Source organism: Rhincodon typus, chromosome 11, assembly GCF_021869965.1.
Source record: "Rhincodon typus isolate 14 chromosome 11, sRhiTyp1.1, whole genome shotgun sequence".
Lineage (NCBI taxonomy): Eukaryota > Metazoa > Chordata > Chondrichthyes > Orectolobiformes > Rhincodontidae > Rhincodon > Rhincodon typus.
The window spans coordinates 42,723,862-42,751,610 of record NC_063342.1 but is presented as its reverse complement, the minus strand read 5'-3'; the positions used below and the strand labels follow the sequence as shown (position 1 = coordinate 42,751,610).

At 41.2% G+C, this 27,749-nt stretch overlaps 1 protein-coding gene across 3 annotated transcripts in view; it reads left to right on the top strand.

The window, feature by feature from the left end:
* sytl5 (synaptotagmin-like 5) overlaps positions 1–27,749 on the top strand; it is a 189,623-nt gene that overhangs the window by 68,443 nt on the left and 93,431 nt on the right. For all 3 annotated transcript variants that reach the window (XM_048603213.1, XM_048603211.1, XM_048603212.1), the window contains exon 2: positions 12,420–12,956. In XM_048603213.1, the coding sequence (XP_048459170.1) occupies positions 12,838–12,956 (119 nt within the window). In that variant the 5' untranslated portion in view covers positions 12,420–12,837. The remainder of the gene's footprint in view (positions 1–12,419; positions 12,957–27,749) is intronic.

Sequence of the window (27,749 nt, the reverse complement as noted above, 5' to 3'; positions counted from 1 at the left end):
CTTTTAAGGAGAATGATGAGTACCATGTTGTGCATATAGCCTGAGGGTCTCTTGCAACTTCGTTAATGACCCAACCCAGAGAAAAACTGTCAACTCGAATAACATGTTTGTTCAATTCTGCTGGCACTCAGCTGGGCTATGGCAAAGGATTGCAGGATGCACTTAAACAAAGCATTGCCCTGGGGAGACAACAAGGTGCAGTTCTGGATGAACACAGCAGGCCGAGCAGAAAGGCTTGCTCCTATGATGCTGCTTGGCCTGCTGTGTTCATCCAGCTCTGCACCTTGTTGTCTTGGATTCTCCAGCATCTGTAGTTCCTGCTATCTCTGATTCAACATTGCCCTGGGGAGGCAAGGCTGCCAATTGTAAGCAGTGTGAGGACTGAGATGTATGCAAGTAACTTTCAGAAACTTATGCTAATGAGATTGTCATAAATTTTGGGTTGTTTATTGTGCCTCTCCTGTAAATTTATTTTTCTTAAAATTTTGAGTTGTGTCTTTGTGTCATAAAATCATAGAGCCGTGCAGCATGGAAACAGACATTTTGGTCCAACTTGTCCATGCTGACCAGATATCCTAAACTAATCTAGTCCCATTTGCCAGCATTTGGCCCACATCTGCCAGAACCCTTCCTATTCATATACCCATCCAGATGCCTTTTAAGTGTCGTAGTTGTACCAGCCTCTACCATTTCCTCTGGCAATTCATTCCAGTACACACACCACCCCCTCCGTGAAAAAGTTGTCCCTTAGGTCCCTTTTGAATCATTCCCCTCTCACCTTAAACCTATGCCGTCGAGTTTTGGGCTCCCCTACCCTGTGATCTGTATTCTAAAACAAACCTTTAGGAGGTAACCAAAGCCACTGAGATGTGATGACCAATAAACAATTACTGAATCAAAGAACCCAAAACAATCCTCTCAAATTCAAGAATGAAAATTGCAAATTAACCTGACATTTCAATTAAGCACATAACCCTCTTAAACCTCAATGAAGTTGAAATGATGGGTTTTTTTTGCATCTGTCCTTGGGATGTGAATTTCACTGGCTGGGCCAGTCTTTATTGTCCATCACTTATTGCCCTGGACAAAGTGGTACTGAACTGTCACAGTCCCTGACCTCTAACCACACGCAGGAATTTGACCCTACAATAGTGAAGAGGTAACAATATTGTTTCAAGTCAGGATGGTGTGTGAGTTGTGGGTGAGTTTGCAGTTGGTGGTGTTCCCATGTATCTGTTGCCCTTCTCCTTCTAGATGGTGGAGGTCATTGGTTTAGAACCTGCTGTCTAAATAGGTGAGTTAGTGCAGGGCAACTTGTAGGTAGTACACATTGCTGCCAGTATGTGGCAGTGGGGAAGAGTGAGTGTTGAAGGTTACAGATGGGATGCTAATCTGAAGGCTGCTTTGTTCTGGATTGCACTGAGCTTCTTGAATGTTGTTGGAGCTGCACTCATCCAGACCAGTGGTGATAGTATTCGATCACACTTCTCACTTGTGCTTCATTGTTAGGGGAGGTGCATCCAGGAGAGAAATTTCCTGAAATGAAACAAATGTAAAGCAGCAGCAGCAGCTGAAAAAAGGAGTTTTGACACTGAAACAAGGGTAGCCCATCGTTAAAGTATGTGCATCTATAACAATGCTGTGGCAGTAAAAAGTTTGAACTCTCTTTTTCAGATATTTGTAATAAGACTATTTTAAATAGTTCCTGTGTAGTAAACATTGGGACCAGTAGAATTCTTGAATACTATCAGCCTTGATGCAAAAAATCATTAGTAGCCTAACTTTCCAATAAAAATATAAAACTCTAGAGCTGGATTATAGTTTTGGTTAGTGCCTAGGAGAGGTTAGGCATTGCACATGCTCAGAAGAATGTTCCCCCTGTGAAGTTTCTACATAAAGTCTTGCTGCTTCAAAGCACTTAGTAGAAAGAAACAAATGGGCTGAGTTGGGGTAGCTGATAAAGAATGGACATTAACAAATGTCAGTTTTTGAGAAAACGGCTTTGAAGCTGTCAACCTAGTTGCATTTTTTTGAAGAGGGAAATCAAGAGTTATGCATAATATACAGAAAAGTCTCTCTGGAATGCTGCCAGCCTCTCCTTCCTTGATGTTTTGTTTCTACCTGACCTACTGATCTCAAGGAAGTGCTGATATTCTTTGGCAAGTGGTGCGATGTCTAGAACTCCTCCCTCAGTTTGTATCATGGGGATTTCTTTTACTCGTGTTAAAAGATCAACAGATAGTGAGTTGATGTTGAAAATATAACAAATTGTTTTTATAGAATCTCCACAGTGTGGAAACGGGCCATTTGGCCCAACAAGTCCACACCAACCCCAACCCCGCCTCCTGAAGAGCATCCCCCTACTCTATCACTCACTGTAACCCTGCATTACCCATGGCTAATGCACTTAACCTACACATCCCTGAACACTATGGGTAATTTAACACAGCCAATCCACTTAACTTGCACGTCTTTGGACTGTGGGAGGAAGCAAAAACCCATGCAGATATGGGGAGAACGTGCAAACTCCACGCAGACAGTCACCCGAGGCTGAGATCAAACCCAGGTCCCTGGCGCTGTAAGGCAGTGGTGCTAACCACTGAGCCGCCAAATTGATTTAATGAATTTAATGTGTCGTGTGGTGGAGAAATAGCAAGAAAGAACGTGGATGCGATGCATGTAAAGGAAAGTGTAAGCATGGCGTGAAAGGATTCATAGCTGTCTGTGCACGGTTTGAGCAGAATGCCAGTGGCGCAGTGATGCCTGTTCCCTCTGTCACTGCTGCAGACATCAGATCGGTCTTCCTGCAAGTCAACCCAAGGAAAGTGACGGGCCCAGACAGAGTCTCCAGCCGAGCACTTAAATCCTGTGCGGACCAACTGGTGGAAGTATTCACTGACATCTTCAACCTCTCCCTTCTACAAGCTGACATCCCCACCTGCTTCAAGAAGACATCATCCCCATACCTAAGAAAATACATGCAATGTTCCTTAATGACTACCATCTGGTGGTTCTGACCTCAATCACGAAGTGCTTGGAGAGGCTGGTCATGGCCCATATCAACTCCAGTCTCCAAATCTGCCTCGAAACCCTACAAGTTGCCTACTGGCACAACAGGTCTGCAGCAAATGCCATATCCCTAGCCCTGCACTCATCCTGGAACATCTGAACAACAAAAACACCTATGTCAAACTCCTGCTCGTTGACTACAGCTCCACCTTCAACAACACCATTATCCCCTCCAGACTGATCTCAAAACCCCATGACCTTGATCTCGGCTCCGCCCACTGCAACTGGATCCCCAGCTTTCTGACCCACAGGCCACAATCAGTGGGGACAGGTAACTGACCCTCCTCCACAATAACACTCAAAACTGGAGCCCCCCCAAGGAAGCATCCTCAGCCCCCTACTGTACTCCATGTACACCTACGATGTGTTGCTGAATTCGAAACGAACACCATCTACAAGTTCGCTGACAACACCGCCATGATGGGAATAATACAGAAGGGAGGTAGAGGGCTTGGTGACGTGGTGCAATGAAAACAATCTCTCAACGTTGGTGAAACTAAAGAACTGACCATTCTTTCCAGAAAGAAAAGAGGAGAACGCGCCCCCATCTACATCAATGGATCTGAGGTTGAGAGGGTGGAGAGTGTCAAGTTCTGCGGAGTGATGATAACTGACAACCTGTCCTGGATTTCCCACGTAGATGTGACAGTCAAGAAGGCACAACAACGCCTCTTCTTCCTCAGGTGGCTCAGGAAATTTGACATGTCTATAAGGACCTTGACCAACTTCTACAGGTGCACCATTGAAAGCATACTGTCCGGGTGCATAACGGCCTGGTATGGCAACTGCTCTGCCCAGGACCGTAAGAAACTACAGAAGGTTGTGTGCACAGCCCAGACCATCATGGAAGCCAACCTTCCATCCAGGGACTCCAGTTACAGCTGTGGACAGGCTGCCAACATCGTCGAAGACACATTCACCTCTAATGATCCTTTTTGTGCTTTATTCATTCACAGGATGAAGGGCGTCACTGGCTAGGGCAGCATTTATTGCCCATCCCTGATTGCCCATAGGGCAGTTAAGTGTCAACCACATTTCTGTGGGTCTGGAGTCACATGTAGGCCCGACCAGGTAAGGATGGCTGTTTCCTTCCCTAAAGGGCATTAGTGAACCAGATAGGTTTTTCCAACAATTGGCAATGGATTCACGGTCATCATTAGACTCTTAATTCCAGATATTTATTGAATTCCATTCAATTGATTCAATCCCACCATCTGCTGTGGGTCCCCAGAACATTATCTGGGGCTCTGGATTAACAGTAAAGTGATAATACAACTGGGCTATCACCTCCCCTTCTACCTACAACCTCTTCCATCAGGCAGAAGATACAGAAGCCTGAACATATGCACCAGCAGGTTCAGGAACAGCTTCTTCCCAGCCGTTATTAGACAGATGAATGGACTGTCTCGCTTCAAATAATGCTGATCTTGCTAATGTTGATCTCACCTACCACATGCCCTATGCAATGTAACCTGTATGCCTCTGTCTAAGTCTTTTTGATCTTTACATCTTTGCTTACTATGATCTGCTTGTACTGCTCATAAACAAAGCTTTTCACTGTACTTTGGTACATGTGACAATAAATCAATCAATCAATCGAGGAGTAGACTGTCTGTGCATTTGATTGTGTGTGTGTGTGTGTGTGTGTGTCTGTGTGTGTGTGTGTGTGTGTGTGTGTGTGTGTGTGTATGTATGAGAGAGTGTGCGAGAGAGAGATGTTGCATTGCACCCTTATGGCAGGAAGCTGAAGAATGTGATGACAGGGCGGGAATTGCTGTGAATGTAGTGGGAAGATGATGAAATGAATGTAGTAAAGTACTGTTGAAAGGTGCAAAGATGAAGTGTATGTACTGTTCCTGTTCTTGTCAGGTTATTGAACAACCTCATTGTACAGTATCTGGAGTGATGCTTTAAAAGATTTGTTTAGCATTCGGGTCTCCATCAGGCCCCAAATGGAGTTTGTTATTGATCCCTGTCAATCACCAAACAGATCATGAGGCCAGTATTATAACTCTATAAACTGCATAGTTTCAGGTTATCAACAGTATATGCGTATAAATTACACGTTCCATAATGGCACTGTGTACATAAAATTATTCAGCTTTTCTTTCCTAATTATATCAGCTGATAACGGGACCATCCAATATTATAAGAGTTATTCATGCTGACAATTTCTTGGTTCAGTCGACTGAGCAAGTCATTTCAAAGAGGATAGCAGTGTTACAACTGATGTGAGAATGCTTATGCTCAGATCAAAAAGTGTTGAGGGTTTCTATTCACAAACACTATCTAGGGTACCCCAGCTGGAAAATTGGAACAAAATTAAACTGAGTTTTGAAGTCCCTGAAATCCTTGGGGTCAGGAGAACTGTTAATAGGTATGAATCTTGTACCTCAGGAAGAGAATCCCCCATCAGTAAAGCAGAGAGGATAAAGATGGGGGAGTAAAAGCACTTTAACTTTAAATGTATCTTCCTAAGTTCTACTGATTCTATTGTAGTTTATATCCAGTAAATATGGTGCACTTAAATCAATATTAGACATTTTGTGCAACTTATTGCACATTCAATGAAAATAACTCCCGACTACTCAGAAAACTGAACTAGGAATTTCCTTACAAACTGTTCCTGTTTGTTGAGTTCCCATGGGCTGTTGGTGTTTTGTCATCTAGCCAGAAGTACTATAATTAGAAATGTCACACTTTAATGAGTTAAAATAAGTAAAAGTTTAATTTTTCTAAGATTGTCAAACTATTTTGAATGCACATGTATGCAATTCCTGGAGTTGGAAATAAATTTCAAATAGTTTGTTTGGTGTTCAAATATGATTACTATCATACAATTATTTATTAATGCAATTACATCAAACCACAAATATTTATATCTTTATTTCCTTTAACAAGCATTTCTTTTTCATTAAACCTATCACAAATCAGCATGTTAGTCTTGGTTGTTAGAAATAAAAACAGCCAAATAACTTGAGCTTTGGATATCCAACAAACTTTGTTGATCATTTTGTGGAACAGTTACTTGCATCAGTTCAAATTGTATAATTTCACTGCAGTATTTGGCAAACATAAAAGTGTGACACGTATATTATGTGAAGGTCTATTGAATAGGAATTGCTGACTTAACATCTCAACATCTGTTGAATGGTTGCTCCAACAAAAACCTTTAAAACCACTGTCATTCAACACTTGCCCTGTATTTACTTTATTTCTCCAACTGTGCTACAGTTCTGGAGTATTGTACGTTTTGGAAGTGACCATTAGCAAATGTGCCTTAAACCATCCCGGTTCTAAGCTTTGGCATTCCCTCACTTAATCTTTAGATCTCTCCAGCTCCCTCTTCTGCTTTAAGACTTTCTTGAGAACTCACTTCTTGGACAAGTTTTTAATCAACCATCCACATTTCTTGTTCTGTGACCTGGTGTTGACTTTTGTTCAAGTTTTTTTTTTCCTGTGACATGCCTTTGGATGTTTTGTTCAACTTTCGAATAATGATGAACAGCATGTGTTACAGCTTATTCTTCACAGGAATATCTCAAGGTACCTATCTTCCTGAATTTAGTTCAACTGGACCAGATCTCCATTTTAAAACTTTGTGATATTGCTCCAAGAGAGCTGCTCAGTTCTTATGCATACCTTTTTGGCATTTCATTTCGTTATGAGTACGTCCTGCTTTGTTGTTCCTGGATTAGGTGATACTGGTTTTGTTGTACAGGGAGACTTGAGGAGAAACTGGACAAGGACATAACGGATAGAGACAAAGAAAGATATGCAGATTGAGCTAGATGAAGTGAGATCAGAGAAAGCTACTGTGAGACACCAAGTTGGAGCTGAACAGTTTGGCCATTGGCCTGTTTATGTACTCTAGATGGATTTTTCTTTTTAGCACTTTAATGCGCAATAGGTTAACACCTGCTTCAGGTATTTGAAAGGATTCCACTGGTTTGTACTTGCCCAGGATGGAGGGCAGTACCTGTACAGTTGGATATGTTTGTTTGTGTGCTTCTTCGTGTGGAAACTAAAGCAGTCATAGAGCACCTAAAAATGCTATGACATAGCCCGTTTTGGACTCGACATAGTCCATTTTCTCACTGTATAATTTTAACGGTCAGTTTAATTTCAGATGAGTTGTTAATTTTAAATCTGGGATAGATAGTTTTTTTTTCCTGTTAAGCAAAGGTATTAAGGGATATGGACCAAAGGTGGGTTTATGGAGTTAGGTCACAGATCAGCCATGATCTCACTGAATGGTGAAACAGGCTCAAGGGGGCTGAATGGCCTACTCCTGTTCCTGTGCTCCTATTTCCTTATGATCTCATGAAGCAGGCCAATGAGAGTTAGAGGAAAATATTGATGTCAGAGAAAACAACATAAAAATGTGAAATAAATAACAAATCAAAGGCAGCCAGAAAAAAAAATAAGGGTTTAAAATACAGAGAGAAAAATGAAAAATACAGAAAGATGGAAAACTAATTGCAAAAAAAATCCAGCGATATTTTAAAATCTCTATAAGGACTTCCTATAGAGAAGTAATATTGGATTGAATAGTGAATTACAAATCTTATAGTCAAACCTTGGATTTAAAAAAAAATGAATACACAGAATTACAGGTGCATGTAGGATAGAATTGTTTTTGCCAGTTAGAGGGAGATCATACAAAAATGTGGGAAAATGGTGCTACAGTCTGTTTGGACATTTGAGGCACAAACACCACAGTTGGTACCAACAGTTGGTACAAAACATTACGTTTGGTAAAGTTCAAATCAGCACAACATAAACCCAAGAGATGTTAATTGCTTTCTGTTAGACCCAATGCTCACATTAAAATCACGTGTCATGAAAATCAAATAAGGTGCAGCTATTTTGTATGTAGCTAGCAGCAGGTGGAGGTGGATGAGGATGAGTCATGCATGCAGTTACTTTTGTAAAGAACAAAACACTCGGTGTATTTTCACTGCAGGTTGTGGGCGGACATTAGGACACTAAGTTGGGCAACTGGAAAGCTAATTCTATCTAATGCTGTTTTGTGCAATTGATAGAATATAATAAATAATTTTTAATCAAGTAAATTGTATTGATGTTCCACACATCATAACTGAAATCTGAATGTTCTTGTCTGGAGAAATGTCAAAGTACATCTTTATTTCACACTTAGTGTTAATGCTTACTGTTTTGTTTTGTCAGCTATTTTGTTTTGATTAGTAGTTTAAATTGGTGTTGTATCAACCACAGACTGATACTGTGTGGAGAAACACAATGTCAGCATTATTTGCGCTTATGAACTGTTTAGTTCTTTTTTTGTTAAGTACCTGAAGTATCTGCGTAAGAATTAGAGGGCAATGACAAAACAGGGCTGAAAATGTATCAGAAAAGACGGGGCAAGTTGGATAATCTCACATACCCTGAGTAGAGTGAGCAGCTTGCTGACATTTGAAAAGGAGAGGCCAGCACGCAATAATATACTTGGGGTAGCCTTAATAGGATGAAAGTGGCATTTTCATCCCTCAAGTCCCTCAAGAGTTTCTGACCAGTCTGATTACCTGTGGCTGAGTAGACCCCAGCATTTCCAGAAGACAATAATGACCACTACTCAAACTGCAAGGCAGCCCCAAAACGTTGAGTCATGATACCAGACTTGGTGTTCTTGCTCAGGGACAGATTGTTGTCCATTATGAGTGGGCATTTGGAGTTAGTATACCAGAGAGCAACAATAGAAGCCACAAAGGGGAATTATCTCCAACGAACATAGGGAGCCCCCTAAGGAAGGTACCTCTCTTCCTTCCTGCGTTTTCCTGCAAATTGGGAAAGTAGCCGGTCTTGCTTTTAGCACTTTCAAGCAGCTTTCAATAAAGTGCAAAGGTCTGTTCCAAACAGGTGCTGAAGACAAATGTTTACCACTTTGTATCTTTGACACACATTTCAATCTCTTCAAAAATCACCTGGCAATTACTGGTGAGATGAAAATCATCATGTCTATGACACAGATAACAAGGTGTAGAGCTGGATGAACACAGCAGGCCAAGCAGCATCAGAGGAGCAGGAAGGCTGACGTTTCAGGCCTAGACCCTTCCCTCTGACACGTGAAAATATATAGAGATCAACAGGGCTAACTTCAATTATTTCAATTAGTACTACTTAATTTTTCCACATTATTGTGTGAAGCTAAGATAAGACTGTGCTTCCCTATATCAAGTGGGTCTTGTGGTTGGTTGGCTCGCCAAGCTGGTTCATTAGTTCGCAGACGTTTCATTACCTTGCTGAGTAACATCATCAGTGCAGCCTCTGATGAAGGAGTTGTGTTTTCCCGCCTGGTATTTAAACTCTGGGCTCTGCGATCTAATGAACCAGCTCCGCGAGCAAGCGAACCAAACACAGCATCCACAAGCCGAGCTACAGATCTACTCAAGAACCTTACAAGTGGGTCTTCTTCCTTGACCTAAAGTAATTTAGCTATGATTCTGTAATCTTGCAATCTTTGTTAGATTTAACTGTCCTCTTACTGTCCTCTTATTGTCCTTTATGTACATAAGAAAAAAACATTAGTCTTTTTCCTCAAAATCTCTCTCTTCACACTCAAAAGAGTTTAGACAGGATGCATAAGTGTTCCTTAATTGCCAAGAAAGGATAATACATAATTCAACATTTAGAATCCTTGAGGAACCTCAATAAAGGTTGCTTATTTGCATTTTGATCTCTGTATCTTTTTTAAACTTGTACGAGGGTGGTATGCATCATATAAGAATATCAGAAAAGTATATTTTTTTCGAAATCCTTTCTATTGAAATGTATTAACAAAAGCCTATTACCACTATTGACACTGACTGGAAATGTATCTGTTCAATAATCTATTTCACAGCTGCTTGCATACCGAGCTGGTGCTGTTTTAACTTCCAGGGGGCAGAGGTTGACTAAGTGCATAATGAAGATGTGTATCTTTACCATCCAACACTCCGAAAACCGGACTTTAAAGTCATGAACCTAAAGCACAATGGCATGAAAATGTTATTTTACACATGAAGTTTGACTTTACCATTTGCAGTGATGTACTCTAGTTAATAACAGAATAGTACGGATTCTTCCTCTTTGCTTTAATTGAATAAGTAAAATTCTGAAGTTGTTTTTCTAAAACTAGTTCAATAAATGTCTCCTCAATCAAAGTACGGAGACTCTTCTCTGGTATGTTTACATTCCACTTTGGTCTGCAAAAATAGCATAGGTTCATTTGATCATTCCCCCCCCCCCCCCCGCCCCCGGGTGAAATACATAGTCTATTCCCAGGAGCCTATTGCCTTAGTGTAGATAAGATTCAAAACTTCCCATTATTCTCAGCCATTGGCAAAGGAGCTGCATGGATTTGACGGTCTTATTACATCATACAGTCATACTGCAAGAAACAGATCCTTCGGTCTAACTAGTCCACACCAACCATGTTCTCAAACTAGACTAGTCCTTCCAGCTTGTGTTTGGCCCATATCCCTACAAACCTTTCCTATTTATGTACTTATCCAAACGTCTTTTAAACATTGTAACTTTACCTGCATTCACCACTTCCTCTGCCAGTTCATTCCACACGCTAACCATTCCCTGTGTAAAAATGTTGCCCCTCATGTCCTTTCCTAAAACTTCTTCCTCTCACCTTTAAAATATGCCCCCTAGCTTTGAACCACCCACCCAAGGGAAAAGAGCTTTGCTATTCACCTTACCTCTGCCCCTCATGATTTTATCTCGTCAGTCTCCTATGCTCCAGTGGAAAAAAAAGATCGCAGCCTATTTTTTATAATTCAAACCCTCCATTCCCAGCAACATCCTGGTAAATGCCTTCTGAACCCTGTCCAGTTTAATAATATCCTTCCTATAACAGGGAGACCAGAATTGCACACAATACTCCAGAAGAGGCCTCACCAACATTCTGTGCAACCTCGATATGATGTCCCAGCTCCTACACTCAAAGATCTGATCAATGAAGGCAAGCGTGCTAAACACCTTCTTAACCACCCTGTCTACCTTTGAAACAAATTTCAAAGAATTATGAACCTGAACCCCTAGGTCTCCCTATTCTACACTACCCAGAGCACTATCACTAATTGTATCAGTCCTGCTCTCATTTGTTTTACCTCATATTTATCCAAATTAAACTCCATTTGCCACTCCTCAGGCCATTGATGCAATTGATCAAGATCACTTTGTAATCTTAGTTAACCTTATTCACTGGCCACTATACCAGCAATTTTGGTGTCATCTGCAAACTTATTAACCATGCCTCCTATATTCTAAATACTGACCTTGCCAGTGATATGTACATCCCATGAAAAGAATAATCAAACTTCAGAAAGCAATTTGTTGAGTGATTCAATAAAAGTCTTTCACAAGCATTTTACAGCCAATCCAGTACATGAAGTGCAATCACTGAAGTGCAGAAAACTCATCACTGCAAAATCAATGGATTTTTGGTCTGGCAGGATCTGTGCTGTAGCATCTCTCCCCAGATGTTGCCATACCAGCTGACGTTTTCCAGCAATTTCTGCTTTTGTTTCTGATTTTTAGTGTCTGCAATTCTTTGGGTTTTTTTTTTGTCTAGCAAAGTACTTTAACACAGCATTCAGTCCCCCCGCCCCCCCATCCCCTTCTAAAACTCCCTAGCAGCTCCTACTCCCTTCTTGCAAGTATTAACATTAAACTCTCCCAAGTCAAATGCAGAATAAATTGCTATCCACACAACTCCAGCAGCTTGCCTCAGCTCTAACCTCAGAAGGATAATCCATAGTGAATAGTTGGACATTCTTCCTATTTTTTTCCACACCAACGATCCTGATTGGTCTTTAAAAGTGGTGTTAGTGTCAATATAGGGACAGGAATGTGCTGTAGGCTCATGCACCCAGAATTGATTATTAGTTGCATTTCATATGGATCCATGTGGACAGTAAATACAAGAAATGTTCAGTCTGCCATTTGAGATGGATAGGTGCAGATCAATGCTTAATTTGCTTGAGTTACGCAGTTCTTAATGTGGCTTTCTGTTTACAAACCATTCGACACATCAAAATAAATATTTTGCTTTAAACTGGCTTATTAAATAAAAATAGAAATATTTTGGGAGTGAACCATTACCAAGAGTCATAATTTACAACTCTGGCAATGTGACAGATATTAACATTTCAGTAACCTTGTTAAATTAATAATTTATAAACAATGCCATTTGCAGGATTACTGATTAGTTATTACAACAAGCTACTATTTTACCACTATAAACAAACATATTATGCTGAACTTTTACTAAGCTAGCTAATGGATGTTAATGAAGTTCGAGGATATGTTATTGACTTGACTTCTGTTTTTATTTTCAGATACAGAGGTGACCCAAGGCTTCAAGAAATAAATGCATTCATCTTGTAGATGCAGACAATGCCATGATACCCGTGCAGATTAACACTGAGGTCGATGTTACAGGAACTGGAAGATACTGAGTTTGGCTATGAAGGTGTAACAAGCAATTGTTGATAAATTACCTCAAAGGAATACAGTTGATTTGTAAATGCTGAAACAGTATTAACAGCACCATTCCAAGGAGAGTTATTTTTGGAGAGTATACACTTAGTCATGTTTATTGGGAAGATTTCCACCTTGAGCCATTTCAGTTCACATTTGTTATGTTCACTTCACTGACTCCTGAATTTCTCAGCCAGTAGTTTTCTTCTAAACTAATCTTCATTACCAGTGTCCCTGATCCAAGGAGAGTGCTACAAAGATTGCCATTGCGGAAGCATGTCCAAAACCACAGAGATTGTCAATCTCTCATTCTTAATGGATAATGAAAAGGAAATAATCTTGGAGGTTTTACGTCGAGATGAACAATTGAGAAAAGCCGAAGAAAAGAGAATAAGGTGAGTGGTCTTTTGGGGGAAATAATTGTCTGCAAATTGATGGGAGCAGTAGAATTTGAACTGTAAACAAGAATTCACAAAGCAGCACCAAATAATTTGTAATTAATACATCTTATTGCTTTCATAAATGGGAAAGAAAAGAGAATAGAATACTGTTAGATCTTGTGTTTGCATAGTTTTTTTTCCGTTTGGGAAATTCTGGATCTCATCTGAGAGTCAGACTGGAGGCCTGTGACCAGTGGTGTGCTACAGGTCCACTGCTTTTTGTCATTTATATACATGATTTGGATATGAACATAGGAGATACGGTTAGTAAGTTTGCAGATGACACTAAAATTGGAAGTGTAGTGGACAGTGAAGAACATTACCTCAGAGTACAACAGGATTTTGATCAGATGGGCAATGGGCCAAGGAACAGCAGATGGAGTTTAATTTAGATAAATGTGAGATACTGCATTTTGGAAAGGCAAATCCGGGCAGGATTTATACACTTAATGGTAAGGTCTTGGGGAGTGTTGCTGAACAAAGAGCTCTTGGAGAGCAGTTTCATAGTTCCTTGAAAGTGGAGTCACAGGTAGATAGGATAGTGATCAGTGCATTGAGTATAGGAGTTGGGAGGTCATGTTGTAGTTGTACAGAACATTGGTTAGCCCACTGTTAGAAAACTGCGTGGAATTCTGGTCTTTCTCCTATAGGAAGAATATTGTGAAACTTGCAAGGGGTCAGAAAAGATTAACAAGGATGTTGCCAGGGTTGGAGGGTATGTGCTGTAGGGAGAGGCCAAATAGACTGGAGCTATTTTCCCAGGAGCATCGGAGGCTGAGGGGTGACCGTATAGAGGTTTACAAAATTGAGGGGTATGGACAGGGTAAATAGGCAAGGTCTTTTCCCTGGTGTGGGGGAGTCCAAAACTAGAGAGCACTGGTTTAAGGTGAGAGGGAAAAGATTTAAAATGGACCTAAGGGGCAACTTTTTCGTGCAAAGAGTGGTATATGTGTGGAATGAGTTGCCAAAGGAACTGATGGAGGCTGGTAAAATTACAACATTTAAAAGGCATCTGGATGGATATATGATTAGGAGGGGTTTAGAGGGATATAGGCCTAATTCTGGCAAATGGGACTCGATTTGTATAGGATATCTGGTTGACATGAATGAATTGGACAGAAGGGTGTGTTTCTGTGCTGTATATCTCTGACTCTATGACTGTATCTGATGGACCTTTAAATGACTAGGAGTGCAGCAAATATCTGGTATGGGGGAGAAAGTAGTATCTATTATTATGGGAGCATATTTAATAGATTCAGCATGCTGCTTGCTTTTGTTGGAGTACTTATGTTCTCAAGACAAATGATACTTGTCTTGCTTGACTTATTCTGAAGTGTTTTATTTCAGAGGCATAAGTCTAAAATCCACTTCATACATTTCAATTTTTTGATTGATTCCATTGCAAGAAATGATAATTTTTTACATAATTAATGAATATGTAAAACCTACAGAGACAAATCTGCTCCATTAGCACTGGCAGTGGGCCGTTGCACAGAAACTGCTGTCAAATATTGTTTTATAGTATGCTACAAATTTGCTAGAATGTACATTAAGTGAAGTGTTCCAATAATAGTTCCTATATATATTTGGTTTGAGTGGAAAATAACCAGTGTAATCTTTAAAATATACTAATTATTTTGATTGAGCATTTAGTAGTATTTTATCATTGATTTTTTTTTCTTTGATTCTGTTATAATCCCAGCTGATGGTACTGCTGGGCAACTCAAATCCCAAAATGAAAATCTAATAGATACTTTCTCTTTTTTTGTTGTTTTTGGTTAATGGAGTAATCATCCATTGAAACATGGGACAGTAGCTTAGCAATGGATATTGCTTCTTACTTGGTTGTGAGATATAGATGATTCTACATTTCCACAAGACTTGAGGGCCATGATCCTGTCTACATAGTGGGTGAGGAGCCAAATGGTGAACACCACAGCACCAGTCCTGGGTCTTTTGGCACTATTATGGACCATTTTCCCTTTGAATGAGAGTGTAGGACGTTGAGAGGAGACCTGATAGAAGTTTAACTCTATCTATACCTCTCATTATTTTATAATGGTAGTTGTCTGTCTTTTCCCAAGAATGGGGGATTTCAAGACTAGGGGGCACGTTTTTAAGGTGAGAAGGAGAGACATTTAAAAAAGATGAAGAAAATCTTTTACACAGAGGTTGGTTTGCACGAGGAATGAACTTCCTATGGGAGTGATGGATGTGGGTAGAATTACAACGTTTAAAAGACATTTGGATAGATACATGAGGGTTGGAGGGATGTGGGCCAAGTGCAGGAAGGTGGGACTAATTTAGTTTGGGATTATGTTTGGCATGGACTGGTTGGACCGAAGAGTCTGTTTCCGTGCTGTATGACTCTGACTGTACGAAAATGGCACTTGTTGGTAATGCTGGTGCAGATTGGGGCAAAGTGGGTGGGGGTGGAGGTGGTAATGTTTCCCTACTGAGTGAGGACTGAGGACGTAGGGAACGCAGAAACCATGCGGGGTTAATGGGGTGGGAGAGAACCAGTGAGATAGATTTAACATGCAATAGTGAGAGCAGTAGAGCATGAGCCTTGGTGGGAGGTGGGTGCAGCAGCAGAGAGAGAGTGAGTGAGGCAGTAGAGAAGAGATGTTGGCACTTACCCTGGCAGAGTGGAGAAGGTCCTGGTCTCCTCTGTCAGTCTTTGGGGAACAGAATGGCCCTCCTTTGCACCATCCTGTCCATTAGGACCTCCAGGTCGCTGTCCACAAAGCGAGGCGCCAATTTCATCTTGCCTGCCACATCCAGGGCAAATGTCTCAAACCACACAGGGTAGATCCACATTGACAGCACTTGACAGAGTGCACAACGGCTGACACCAAGGATCCAGTCATATTCTGGCAGTGGTGAGTATTTCTGCCTGTGTCGAATAGGAGAGATGGGTGAGGATTCGCTGGCTGGGGAGCTGTCAGGCTGTAATGCATAGATAATGAGGCAAGTTTGGAGTAATAGTGTAAGAAAACTTGCCAGGCCTTTTGTAGAGAAACTCTCCATGAAACTTGATGAAAAATGAAGTTTTATTAAGATTCACTCCGTTAGGGTTTTCCTCCTCCTTTCAATTGTAACCTACCGTCCTTTTTATTCTCATCTTGACTTCTATGAAAATACATAAATCTCCTCTTTACAAGCATTTTTTATTGTTCAGATTTTGACTTAGAAAATGAGAATGGGGACAACATGGGTTTTGGGAAGAGGAGCATAAGTGAGATTTTAAAAAAAATTGGAATAATAGTGCCCTCATTACTTGAATTATTTTCAAAGAATGAGGAATAAGCTGTCCATATGTTTTAAATTAGTTTGTAAAGGCAGGTGAATTCTTCATATTCACTTATTTGTATTTAAATAGCGCAGCAGACTTTTTATTGTGTGAATATTATTATCTATGTCAAAGATAAAATTGTTTGCATCAAAAGCCTGGTAAAGCCAATGACCACCCAAATTGGATCTTTCTGGCAGATTACTAAAATTGTAATATCTTAGCAATGCCTGTTCTTGAAAACTTGCGCTGTTTTCTCTTGATCTTTGAATATGACATGACTTTCCAAATTCATGTCTATTTGCAGTACAAGTCTTTATTTTGACGCTGCAAGGCAGATTCAAACAGCTTCAGCCAAAGTCACAAACAGCATTACCTGTGAATTTGAACATGGTGCGTTATTGCTACTCCTCCTTCTCAACCTGTACAGCCTTGAACATTGTTGGTTACAGTGTTGGTTCTGAGGAAGGGTCACCAGACCCAAAATGTTAACTCTGATTATTTTTCTACACAGATGCTGCCAGACCTACTGAGCCTTTCCAGCAACTTCTGTTTTTGTTTTTGGTTTCACCACTACTTGCCAAACCTCTCTTCCATGATTCAACTCAGTTGGACTGTCTTCACTTCATTCCATTGATATGTACCACATCACAGCTAGAGCATCTCTCACCCTCGCATCATCACCTCGGGAATACCCAGGAATCATCTTGGGTTTCCTCCTTTCCCACATACAAATATTGTCCCTTTTGAACATCACTTGCAGGCATATTGTGAGCTCTGTATTGTAAGCTGGTGGTACCCAATTCTACCTCTCCCATCTCTGTCAACCCCACCATTGCCTCTACCTATCAGACTGCTTTCCAATACTCAACTTTGGATGAATGGCAACTTCTTCCAAATAAATATTGTGAAGTCAAAAGCTATCATTTTTAACCACTGACTGCATCCTCTTTCCCAGTCAGATGAGCTAGATCACTTACAACCTCAACGTTTTACTCGACCAAGCTGAGCTTCCAACTTCTATTCCTGTTTATCAAAAGACATCACTAAAGGGTTACCTGCCAATGTAACATCAAAAACTTCTGGCCTCCCTTAGTTCACCATCTTTGGAAATGCAAATTTATACCTTTGTCGCCTCCCAGTCTCAATTTACTTGAGTTCTCATTTGCTGAGCATCTAATCCTTCATCCTCTATTGATTTGTATCTCGGTCAAAACTGACAGTATTCTATTCTGTTTATTCACCTCTCTTGACCTCAGTGTGCCAGATGGGTTCCATCCCTCAAATGTAATATATTTATGTTAAAACTCCTTCACAACCTTGTTTGCAAAACTGTGTCTCTGAAACATTCTCCAGCACTACAACACAAGAGCTGAAATTAATAGCTTTGGTTTTTCCAAATTTAAACTGGAGGAAGTTGTGACTGCCATCCAGTATCAGGTTGTGTGTCAATCTAACAACATTCAGAGGCTCAAAACCAGAAAATCGATTGAAGAGGTTAAGCACCAAATATCAGATTTGCAGCAGTTGATTCCATGACTGCAAGTGGTATCAGGTAACTCGATGAGGAAATAGATGAGGATCAATGATAGACCAGTAATGATGACCTTAGGACCAATTCTACCATGCATTCTACTAATCAAATTCAATCTACAGCCTATGTAGACCAGGGGAATTATTGTTTGATCTTGATTCATGTATTTCCATTATGGCCTTTGTTTGGGTGGTATTGCCTTCCCCCAACATTCCCTCCATCTTCCAATACCCTTTTCATTTGAGCCAGGCACCTCTGGCTAAACTGTTGACTTACAGCTACAATGTGCCATCTCCCTGGGAAAGTGAAAAAATGATTGGGTGCGTCCTGTACACAACAAAGACAAATCCAAGTTGGTGAATTACTAGCATGTCAGTCGATTCTGAATTGTCAGCTTTGCTTTCTTCGTGTCTCTAGTTTTCAGTTGTTTACGTCTAGAGCTATTCATAAGGGTCAACCATCCAACGGAACATCTAATTGCTTAGTAGATTTTTGAAACCTAGCATGAGTCACTCTGTTCACTAAAGTAGCACTCATACTGACTAACTTAGGCACTTCGGCTAGCATGAGGGAAAAAAAAAGATCGCCTTGATATCAAGACAGCATTTGACTGACTGTGCCATCAAGGATCTGTAGCAAATTTTAAATCATTGGGAATCAGGGGGAATATCTTTCCCCTGACCACAAAGTGAAAGCTGCCCAGTAGCTCCGATAGAAGGCATCCATATGGATGTTAGATGTCAGCTAATTCAGGCTGACTGCATTATTCAAAGTTCATTATCTTGAAACATATGCAGTGTGTGTTTAGCGATTGAGAGCGAACTATACTGAACAAATACAGTGAAATCCTGATGAGTTAAATCCCAGGAGATCCACACGCAAATTTGTGTTAAGCAGAATCCCTGGGTAAGCTGACTTGCTTACAAATGTGCTCTTTGTCAAAACAATGCCAAAGGAAATTTAAAAAAACAGTAAATGGGTGAAAATGTGTTTATTTAATTTTATTCAAACCTTTCAATGGCTTGACCTTGTAAAACAACATGAGCAAATGTTGGAACTTCACACCAGGAAAATTCAGTAGACTTTTTTTCAGTAGCTTATGCTGCCTTTGGACAGTCTGTCATAACATCAATGTAATCAAACATGTCATCAGTGTTTTTGGGCGAGGACCATCACCATCAGCAAGGGAAACAATGGATGAATGGCAAGCAATGTCATAGATTCATAGCCATAGAGAGATATGGCATGGAAACAGACCCTTTGGTCCAACCAGATATCCTGTAGAAATCTAGTCCCATTTGCCAGCATGTGGCCCATATCCCTCTAAACCCTTCCTATTCATATACCTATCCAGATGCCTTTTAAATGTTGTAATTGTACCAGCCTCCTCCACTTCCTCTGGCAGCTAATTCCATACATGCACCACTCTCTGTGTGAAAACGTTGCTCCTTAGGTCCCTTTTAAATCTTTCCCCTCTCACCTTAAACCTATGCTCTCTAGTTTTGGACTCCCCCACCTCAGGGAAAGGATCTTGCCTATTTACCCTATCCATACCCCTCATAATTTTATAAACCTGTATAAGGTTTACACACTACCAATCGTAGCTGATTCCTCATGTTATCAAGGCCATTCACTGCACACAAGGCCATGCTCACAATGACAAGAGTATGGTAGATGGCCTCTGACGCTCCAGGGAAAATAGTTCCAGCCTATTCAGCCTTTCCCTATAGCACAAACCCTCCGACCTTGGCAACATTCTTGTAAATCTTTTCTGAACCCTTCTAGTTTCACAACATCCTTCCTATAGCTGGAGATCAGAATTGCACACAGTATTCCAAAAGTGGCCTAACCAATGTCCTGTACAGCCACAACATGACCTCCCAACCCCAGTACACAATGCACTGACCAATAAGGGCAAGCATACTAAACGCCTTCTTCACTATCCTTTTTACCTGCGACTCTACTTTCAAGGAAGTATGAAGCTGCACTCCAAGGTCTCTTTGTTCAGTAACACTCCCCACTTGCCATTAAGTGTACAAGTCCTGCCCTGATTTGCCTTTCCAAAAAGCAGCATCTCATAATTATTTAAATAAAGCTCCATCTGCCACTCCTCGGAAAATTTGCCCATCTGATCAAGATTCTGTTGTATTCTGAGGTATCCTCCTTTGCTGTCGACTACACCTCCAGTTTTAGTGTCATTTGGAAACTTACTAACCATATCTCCTATGTTCACTTCCAAATCATTTATATAAATTACAAAATCATCGACCTTTTCAGTCTCCTTGGCAGAAGAATATACTGCATTTACAAAAGACATCAGCGATCGGTTCTATTGTGCATCAAGTATGTTGTCCACCACAATGCATGTTTTCACTGTTATCTATGCTGGAATTTCCATGCCAGACTCTCAAAGACAAGTGAAATCAACCTCATCATCAGGCTGGTAAGCTTCACTTTGGTCATACTTCTGAACCTACAGTGGTGTTTACAGTTGACAGTTGTGGCTGCTGTCACCATCTACCATACTCTTGTCATTGTGAGCATGGCCTTGTGTGCAGTGAATGGCCTTGATAACATGAGGAATCAGCTACGATTGGTAGTGTGTTTTTGGGTTTCTCATCACCACTAATTCTTTGGCTGGAGCTCAGCCATGATGTTGGGAGGCAGTGATGTCAACTTCATGCTTGAAGCCAACAATTTCAGGGTGCATAAGGCAGTTGTCGTCTGTAATTTTTTTTCATTCATTCATGGGAAGTGCATATCGTTGTGTGGGCCAGCATTTAATCCCATCCTTAGTTACCCCTGAGAAGGTGGGAGTGATCTGCTTGAATCATTGAAATCCATCCAGGAACGTAGGTTACCCACAACAAGATTCCTAGCCTGTGGTCTGTTGTTGTAACCTCTGTATTTACATGGTTAGTCCAGTTCAGTTTCTGGTCAGTGGTAACCTCCAGGATGTTGATAGTGGGGAATTCAGTGATGGCAATGCTATTAAACATCAAGGATCATTGGTTAGATTCTCACTTTTCGGGTATGGCCATTACCTGGAATTTCTTGGACATGAATATTACTTGCTGCTTTTTGACCCAAACCTAGATATTGTCCAGATTTTTTGGACATGGACTGTTTCAGTATCTGGGGAGTTACGAATGGTGCTGAATATTATGCAATTATCGGCAAAAATCCCCACTTCTGACGTTCTGATGAAGGGAAGGTCATTGATAAAGTAGCTGAAGATGGATGTTACCCTGAAAACCTCCTGCAAGAGATGTCCTGGGGCGAAAATGATTCACCTCCAACAACCACAATGATCTACTTCTGTGCCAGGTATTATGCAAAGCTGCAGAGAGCTTTTCCCCCTAATTCCCATTGATTCCAGTTTTGCTCAGTCTCCTTGATGCCACAGTCAGTCGAATGCAGCCTTGATATCAAGGACTTTCACTCTCGCCTCACCTTTTGGAATTCAGCTCTTTTGTCCATCTTTGAACCAATGCTGTAATGAAGTTAGGGGCTGAGTGGCCCTGGCAGAACCCAAACTGGTTGTCACCGAGCAGGTTATTGCTGAGCAGGTGCTGCTTGATAGCATTGTTGATGACACCTTCCATCACTTTACTGATGATTGAGAGTAGGCTGATGGGGCAGTAATTAGCCGGGTTGGATTTGTCCTGCTTTTTGTGCACAGGACATACTATGGGGCAATCTTCCACATTGTCGAATAGATGCCAATGTTGTAGCTGTACTGGAACAGCTTGGCTAGGGGAGTGGCAAGTTTTGGAGTAGAAGTCTTCAGTTCTTCAAAGCATAAAACCATAAGGTATTGGGAGCAGCCCATCAAGTCTGCTCCACCATTTTGATCATGGCTGATATGTTTCTCAAAGTCATTCTCCTGCCTTCTCCAGTAACCCTTGATCCCCATCTTAATCGAGAACCTATCTATCTCTGTCTTAAATACACTCAATGACTTGACCTCCCCAGCCTTCAGCAGCAATGACTTCCACAGATTGATCATCCTCAAGAAATTCCTCCTCCCCTCGGTCCTAAAGAGTTGTGCTTTCAGTCTGAGGCTATACCCTTGGTCCTGGTCTCGCCTACTTGTGGCAACATCTTCTCCAAGCCCACTTTATCCAGGCCTCTCAGTATTCTGTAAATTTCAATGAAATCTGTACACCTCCTTCTAAATTCCAGTGAGTACAGATCCAGAGTCCTCAAATGCTCCACACCTGACAAGACCTTCATCCTTGGTATCATTCCTGTAAACCTCCTCTGGACTCCCTCCAATGTCAGCATATGTTACCTAAGATACAGTCCGAAAACAGCTCACAACATTCCAAATGTTGTCTGACCAGAGCCTTACACAGCCTCGGAATTGAGGGTGGAGATATTTGCAGAGCTGCCTCCTCCAGGGAGTTGTTCAGTTGTCCACCACCCCTCATGACTGGATGTGGCAGCACTATAGACCTTACATCTTATCTGTTAGCCGTGAAATCATTTAGCTTATTTTTAGGTATGCATTGTGCTGCTCTTGGCATCCCTCTTGATTGCTTGACTTAATTATAATAGTAGAGTGGGGCATATACCAGACCATGAGGTTGCAGATTGTGTTGAGGTACCTCATGGATGTCTAGTTTTCACTTTCGCTTCATGTTAAACTTCTTCCACCTATAGCAGCACCAGTCACATTCACTTGTGACCCTTCCACCCTTGGCCACCCTCTCCACCCCATGCTTATTACAGTCTGGCCTCCCTCCTTTAGTCATCCTCCGAACCCTGTGCAACTTAGCCTACTGCTATCTCATTTCAATCATGGCTTGGCATTGATGAACATTCCCCAGAGAAGGAGGGATCCTAAAGCGCAAAGTGGGTGGATAGGACATTGGGAAGCCAGATTTTGTGGGATCAAGGTATGAAAGAAAAGGTGGGGACCCATTAAAACCACTAATATCTCCAACACCTTGAAGATAATTTGTTCAAGAATGTCACAGGCCCCTCTTTGATTTCTGTACCTGAATCATCCTTCTCAATAGTGAGTATAGATGCAATGCACTCATTTAAAATCTCATCTAGATCTTCTGACTCCACACACATGGCCACTTCAGTCACTAATGGGCCCCATTATTCCCCTGGTTATCCTTTTGCCCCTAAAACACCATTTGGATTTTCCTATGTTTTACCCACCAGTGAGATTTCATGCCGCCTCTTTGCTCCCCTAATATATTTTTAAAGTAATCCCGTACACTTTCTAGGGTCATCCAGGGCTTCATCTGTTTTAGGCCCTTAGTATCTGCAATAAGCGTTCCTTTTATTTCTTATCCAATCCTGTACATCCCTTGACAGCCAAATTCTGCCTGTCTGTTCGTCTTACCCTTCACCTTTTATGGGAGCATGTTGACCGGCACACTTGCTGTTTTCTTTTTGAATGACTCCTAATCTGATGTGGATTTACCCACAAGTAGCTGCTCCCAGTTGACTTTGGTCAGATCCTGTCTAGTAGCAAAATTGGCTTTCCTCCACTATGTAGTAAAGACCAAGGTCAGTCTCACTACTGTCTTGTAAATTCTTCCTTTCATTTTCAGCAGTGCTTTTCTATTTATACCACTTTCTGCTGCACTTTTCCACTTCCTCAAATTAGAGCTAATCTGTTGCTTAGATTCCTTTTCAATATGTCCATCTTCTGCCACCATTGAACACAAGTCTTCAAATCTCTACATCTTTAATCTGATTCTCTTGCCTAGGCCAAACCTGTTCTGTTGGTGCCATTTTTTTAACCCCTCAGTTTGTAACAGAGATTTTTTTCCCTTTTAAAATTCAAAGCAAAACCACAGCATTTCAGTTGGTTCTTGGCGTGCTCGAATGGTCGTTCAGACCGAGAAGATTTTTGTTTTGATGACCTTTCCATACTAGAGATCATCAGGATATTGCAATCATTTTCAGTTTGAGAAAAATTTGCTTTTGACATGAAAATGTGAGGTTCAGGTTCATGTTGAACAGTCAGGCAAAGTGACTGATTAAAACACGCAGTCAATTCACCATCACTCAAGACAAATTTCACCCCAGAGCATCTTTTTGAAATAAATTTAAAAGCAGCATAAGCCGATAGTTATTTGGGTGATTGCTCATGCTGCACTTTATTCGTTTTATAAATAAGTCCTGAATAATTTTGTTCATCTCTACTTAACGGTAAAGCATGAAAATGCTTTTTAGTACTCAATCCAATAAATTTACTCAAACAATGGAATGGAATTTAAGCAAACACTTGAAAGGCAAATTACTTATTACAATCAAGATTGTCATTTCCACTCACTCCACTCACAGACTTCTATTGCGTTTCAACTAAAGACAAAATCATTATTTTATGCCTTGTGGACACGATAAAATACTTGTGGAAAGTGAGGCTAGCTGTCGGAGAAAGTAATCATCAAGAGGTTGAATGATGTCATAATGATTGCAGTGTACTACATGTTGATTGAATCAGTAATGAACTAAGGAAGCTGAAGAGTGTCATCAAAGCCTAAGTAATGATTTTCCAATTAAGATGATAGAAAGCGGGCAAAAGCAAGATTGAAAAATAATACATTTTGTTTTTGAGTCCTAAACTAAAATCACTTTGGCAACTGTAGAGCAATCTTCTTATTAGGGGAAGAACATGTTTAAGATAATTTTCAGTACAAGATACAATTTCAGAGCTCCATCCTACTTAGCCGTCCTTGGTGTCACAAAGGACAAAAATGTCTAACGTGATTGCATAGACAAAGTGTGCACAGCTATTTTAGTGTGAAGCAATTTTTTTCATTCTTCGTGATGAGCATCACGAGCAAGGACAGTGTTTATTACCCACCCTGAATTGCCCTCTGCGTAGCTTGCTTGGTGTGGCACAGTGGTTAGCACTGCTGCCTCACAATGCCAGGGACCTGGGTTTGATTCCAGCTTTGGGCGACTGTCTGTGTGGAGTTTGTACATTCTCCCCATGTCTGCGTGGGTTTCCTCCCACAGTCCAAAGATGTGCAGGCTAAGTGGATTGGCCATGCTAAATTGCCCATAGTGTTCAGGGATGTGTAGATTAGGTGGGTTATAAAGGGATTGGTCTGGATGGGATGGATCGGTATGGACTTGTTGGGCCGAAGGGCCTGTTTCCACACTGTAGGGATTCTATGAAAATTTCAGATGGCGTTTATGAATTAACCACATTGCTATGGCTCTGGAATCACATATACACCAGAATCAGGTAAAAATATCAGATTTTCTCCTCTGTAGGTTATTAGTGAACCAGGTAGGTTTATAGGACAACTTTGTTTTCTTGATCACTATGAAAGAGATAAGCTTTTCATTCCACATCTATTAATTAACAGAACGTAAGCACCATCCTTTGCACAAGGAGATTGTTGAGAGGAGAGAGATCTTTTAACAGCTTTGCTTCTGCAGCTTGTTGTGCAGAATTTGTAACCCATGCATTGTTGCAATGCCTGTGTCGGTAAAAATTCACTGTATTTCCTGTAATTCTCCAACATGGAGACTGAGTATTTTACGTCGGTATTTACTGTGGAGAAGGATATGGAAGACCGAGAATGTGGGGAAATAAATAGTGACATCTTGAATGTCCATATTACAGAGGAGGTGGTGTTGGATGTCTTAAAATGCATAAAGGTTGATAAATCCCCTGATCAGGTGTACCTTAGAACTCTGTGGGAAGCTAGGGAAATGATTGCTGGGCCCCTCATTGAGATATTTGTATCATGGACGGCCACATGCGAGGTGCTGCAAGACTGGAGGTTGGTAAAAGTGGTACCACTATTTAAGAAATGTGGTAAGGAAAAGCCAGGGAACAATAGACCGGTGAGCCTGACATCAGTGGTGGGCAACTTGTTGGAGGGGATCCTAAGGGACAGGATTTACATGTACTTGGAAAGGCAAGGACTGATGAAGGACAGTCAACATGGCTTTGTGTGTGGGAAACTGTGTCTCACTAACTTGATTTAGTTTTATGAAGAAGTAACGAAGATGATTGACGGCAGAGCGGTGGACGTGATCTTTCTAGTCTTCAGTAAGGTGCTCAACAAGGTGCCTCATGGTAGGCTGGTTAGCAAGGTTAGATCATGTGGAATACAGGGAGAACTAGCCATTTGAATACAGAACTGGCTCAAAGGTAGAAGACAGAGGGTGGTGGTGGAGGGTTGCTTTTCAGACTAGAGGCCACTGTTTTTCATCACTTTTATATAAATTATTTGGATGTGAACATAAGAGGTATGGTTAGTAAGTTTGCAGATTACACCAATGTGGGGGGTGTAGTGGACAGCGAAAAAGGTTACCTCCGAGAACATTGGGATCTTGATCAGATGGACCAATGGGCCAAGGAATAGCAGATGGAGTTTAATTTAGATAAATGTGAGGTGCTGCATTTTGGAAAGGCAAATCAGGGCGGGACTTGTGCACTTAATGGTAAGGTCCTGGAGAGTGTTGCTGAACAAAGAGACCTTGGAGTGCAGCTTCATAGTTCGTTGAAAGTGGAGTTGCGGTAGACAGGATAGTGAAGATGATGTTTGGTATGCTTGCCTTTATTGAGCAGTCTATTCAGTAAAGGAGTGGAGAGGTCATGTTGAGGCTGTACAAGACATTGGTTATGACTCTTTTGGAGTATTGTGTGCAATTCTGGTGTTCCTGCTATATGAAAGATATTGTGAAACTAGAAGGGTTCAGAAAAGACTTACAAGGATGTTGCTGGTGTTGGAGGGTTTAAGCTATAGGGAGAGGTTGAATTGGCTGGGGCTACTTTCCCTGGAGCATTGGAGGCTGAGGGGTGACCTTATAGAGGTTTATAAAATCATGAGGGGCATGGAGAGGGTAAATTGCCGAGGTCTTTTCCCCAGGGTGGGGTAGTCCAAACATAGATGGCATAAGTTTAAGGTGAGAGGGGAAAGATTTAAAAGGGACCTACAGGACAGCTTTTACACACAGAGGGTGGTGCGTATATTGAATGAGCTGCCAGAGGAAGTGGTGGAGGCTGGTACAATTACAACACTAAAAAGCATCTGTGTGGGTATATGATTAGAAAGGGTTTAGAGGGCTATGGGCCAAATGCTGGCAAATGGGTCTAAATTACTTCAGGATATCTGGTCACCATGGAAGAGTTGGACCAAAGGGTCTGTCTCCATGCTGTACAGCTCTATGATTCTATAACATGCTGGTGATTGTATACAACGTCAGTCAGTCTGGAGTCCGTTCTGACCTCATGTAGGCTACAAACACACTTTTCTCAAAGGCTAATGTCCATTTCAAAGTCTCACTGCCACTGGGAGGACGGGAAGAGCTGTGGGAGTTACAGCCAGTTGTGCAGAATGTGACAGATGACAGTAATGAGCCAGGACCCTCCTTGTTAGCCTTTTTAATTGTGACATTCCAGAAATGTGTGATTCAAACTGTAATGTGAGGGGTAAAATAAAGGAGTTAATGTTTGTTGAGAAATGTGCCACTGCAGCAATTTCAAAAGAGTGTTGTTCCCAAGATATCAGTGCAATATTTGGTGTTATTTCAAACTGTGCTTCATAATGAACTCTGTGGGTGGGATTGCCCAGTCCCAGAGGTAGTGAGAAGAGTGGGTGTGGGTTGATTTCCAGTTGACTGTTTAGTCTGGGAGAGAGGGGCAATTTTGGTGGTAGTGGACAGCCTGGTGCTGTTGGAAAATACCACAACATGCTTCTATCTAGAGCTCATAGTGTGAGACTAAGCATTGACTGATAGTTTTTTAAAAAAATCTCCAATGACAAAACAATGGAATTGTCCTCTAAGCAAAACAAACTACAAGAGACAACACAGTGTGGTGTTGGAGGAACACAGCAGGTCAGGCAGCAGAGGAGCAGGAAAGTCAACACTTTGGGTTGAGACTCTTCTTCAGAACTGATCTGAAAATGGGTCCTAACCCAAAGTGTTG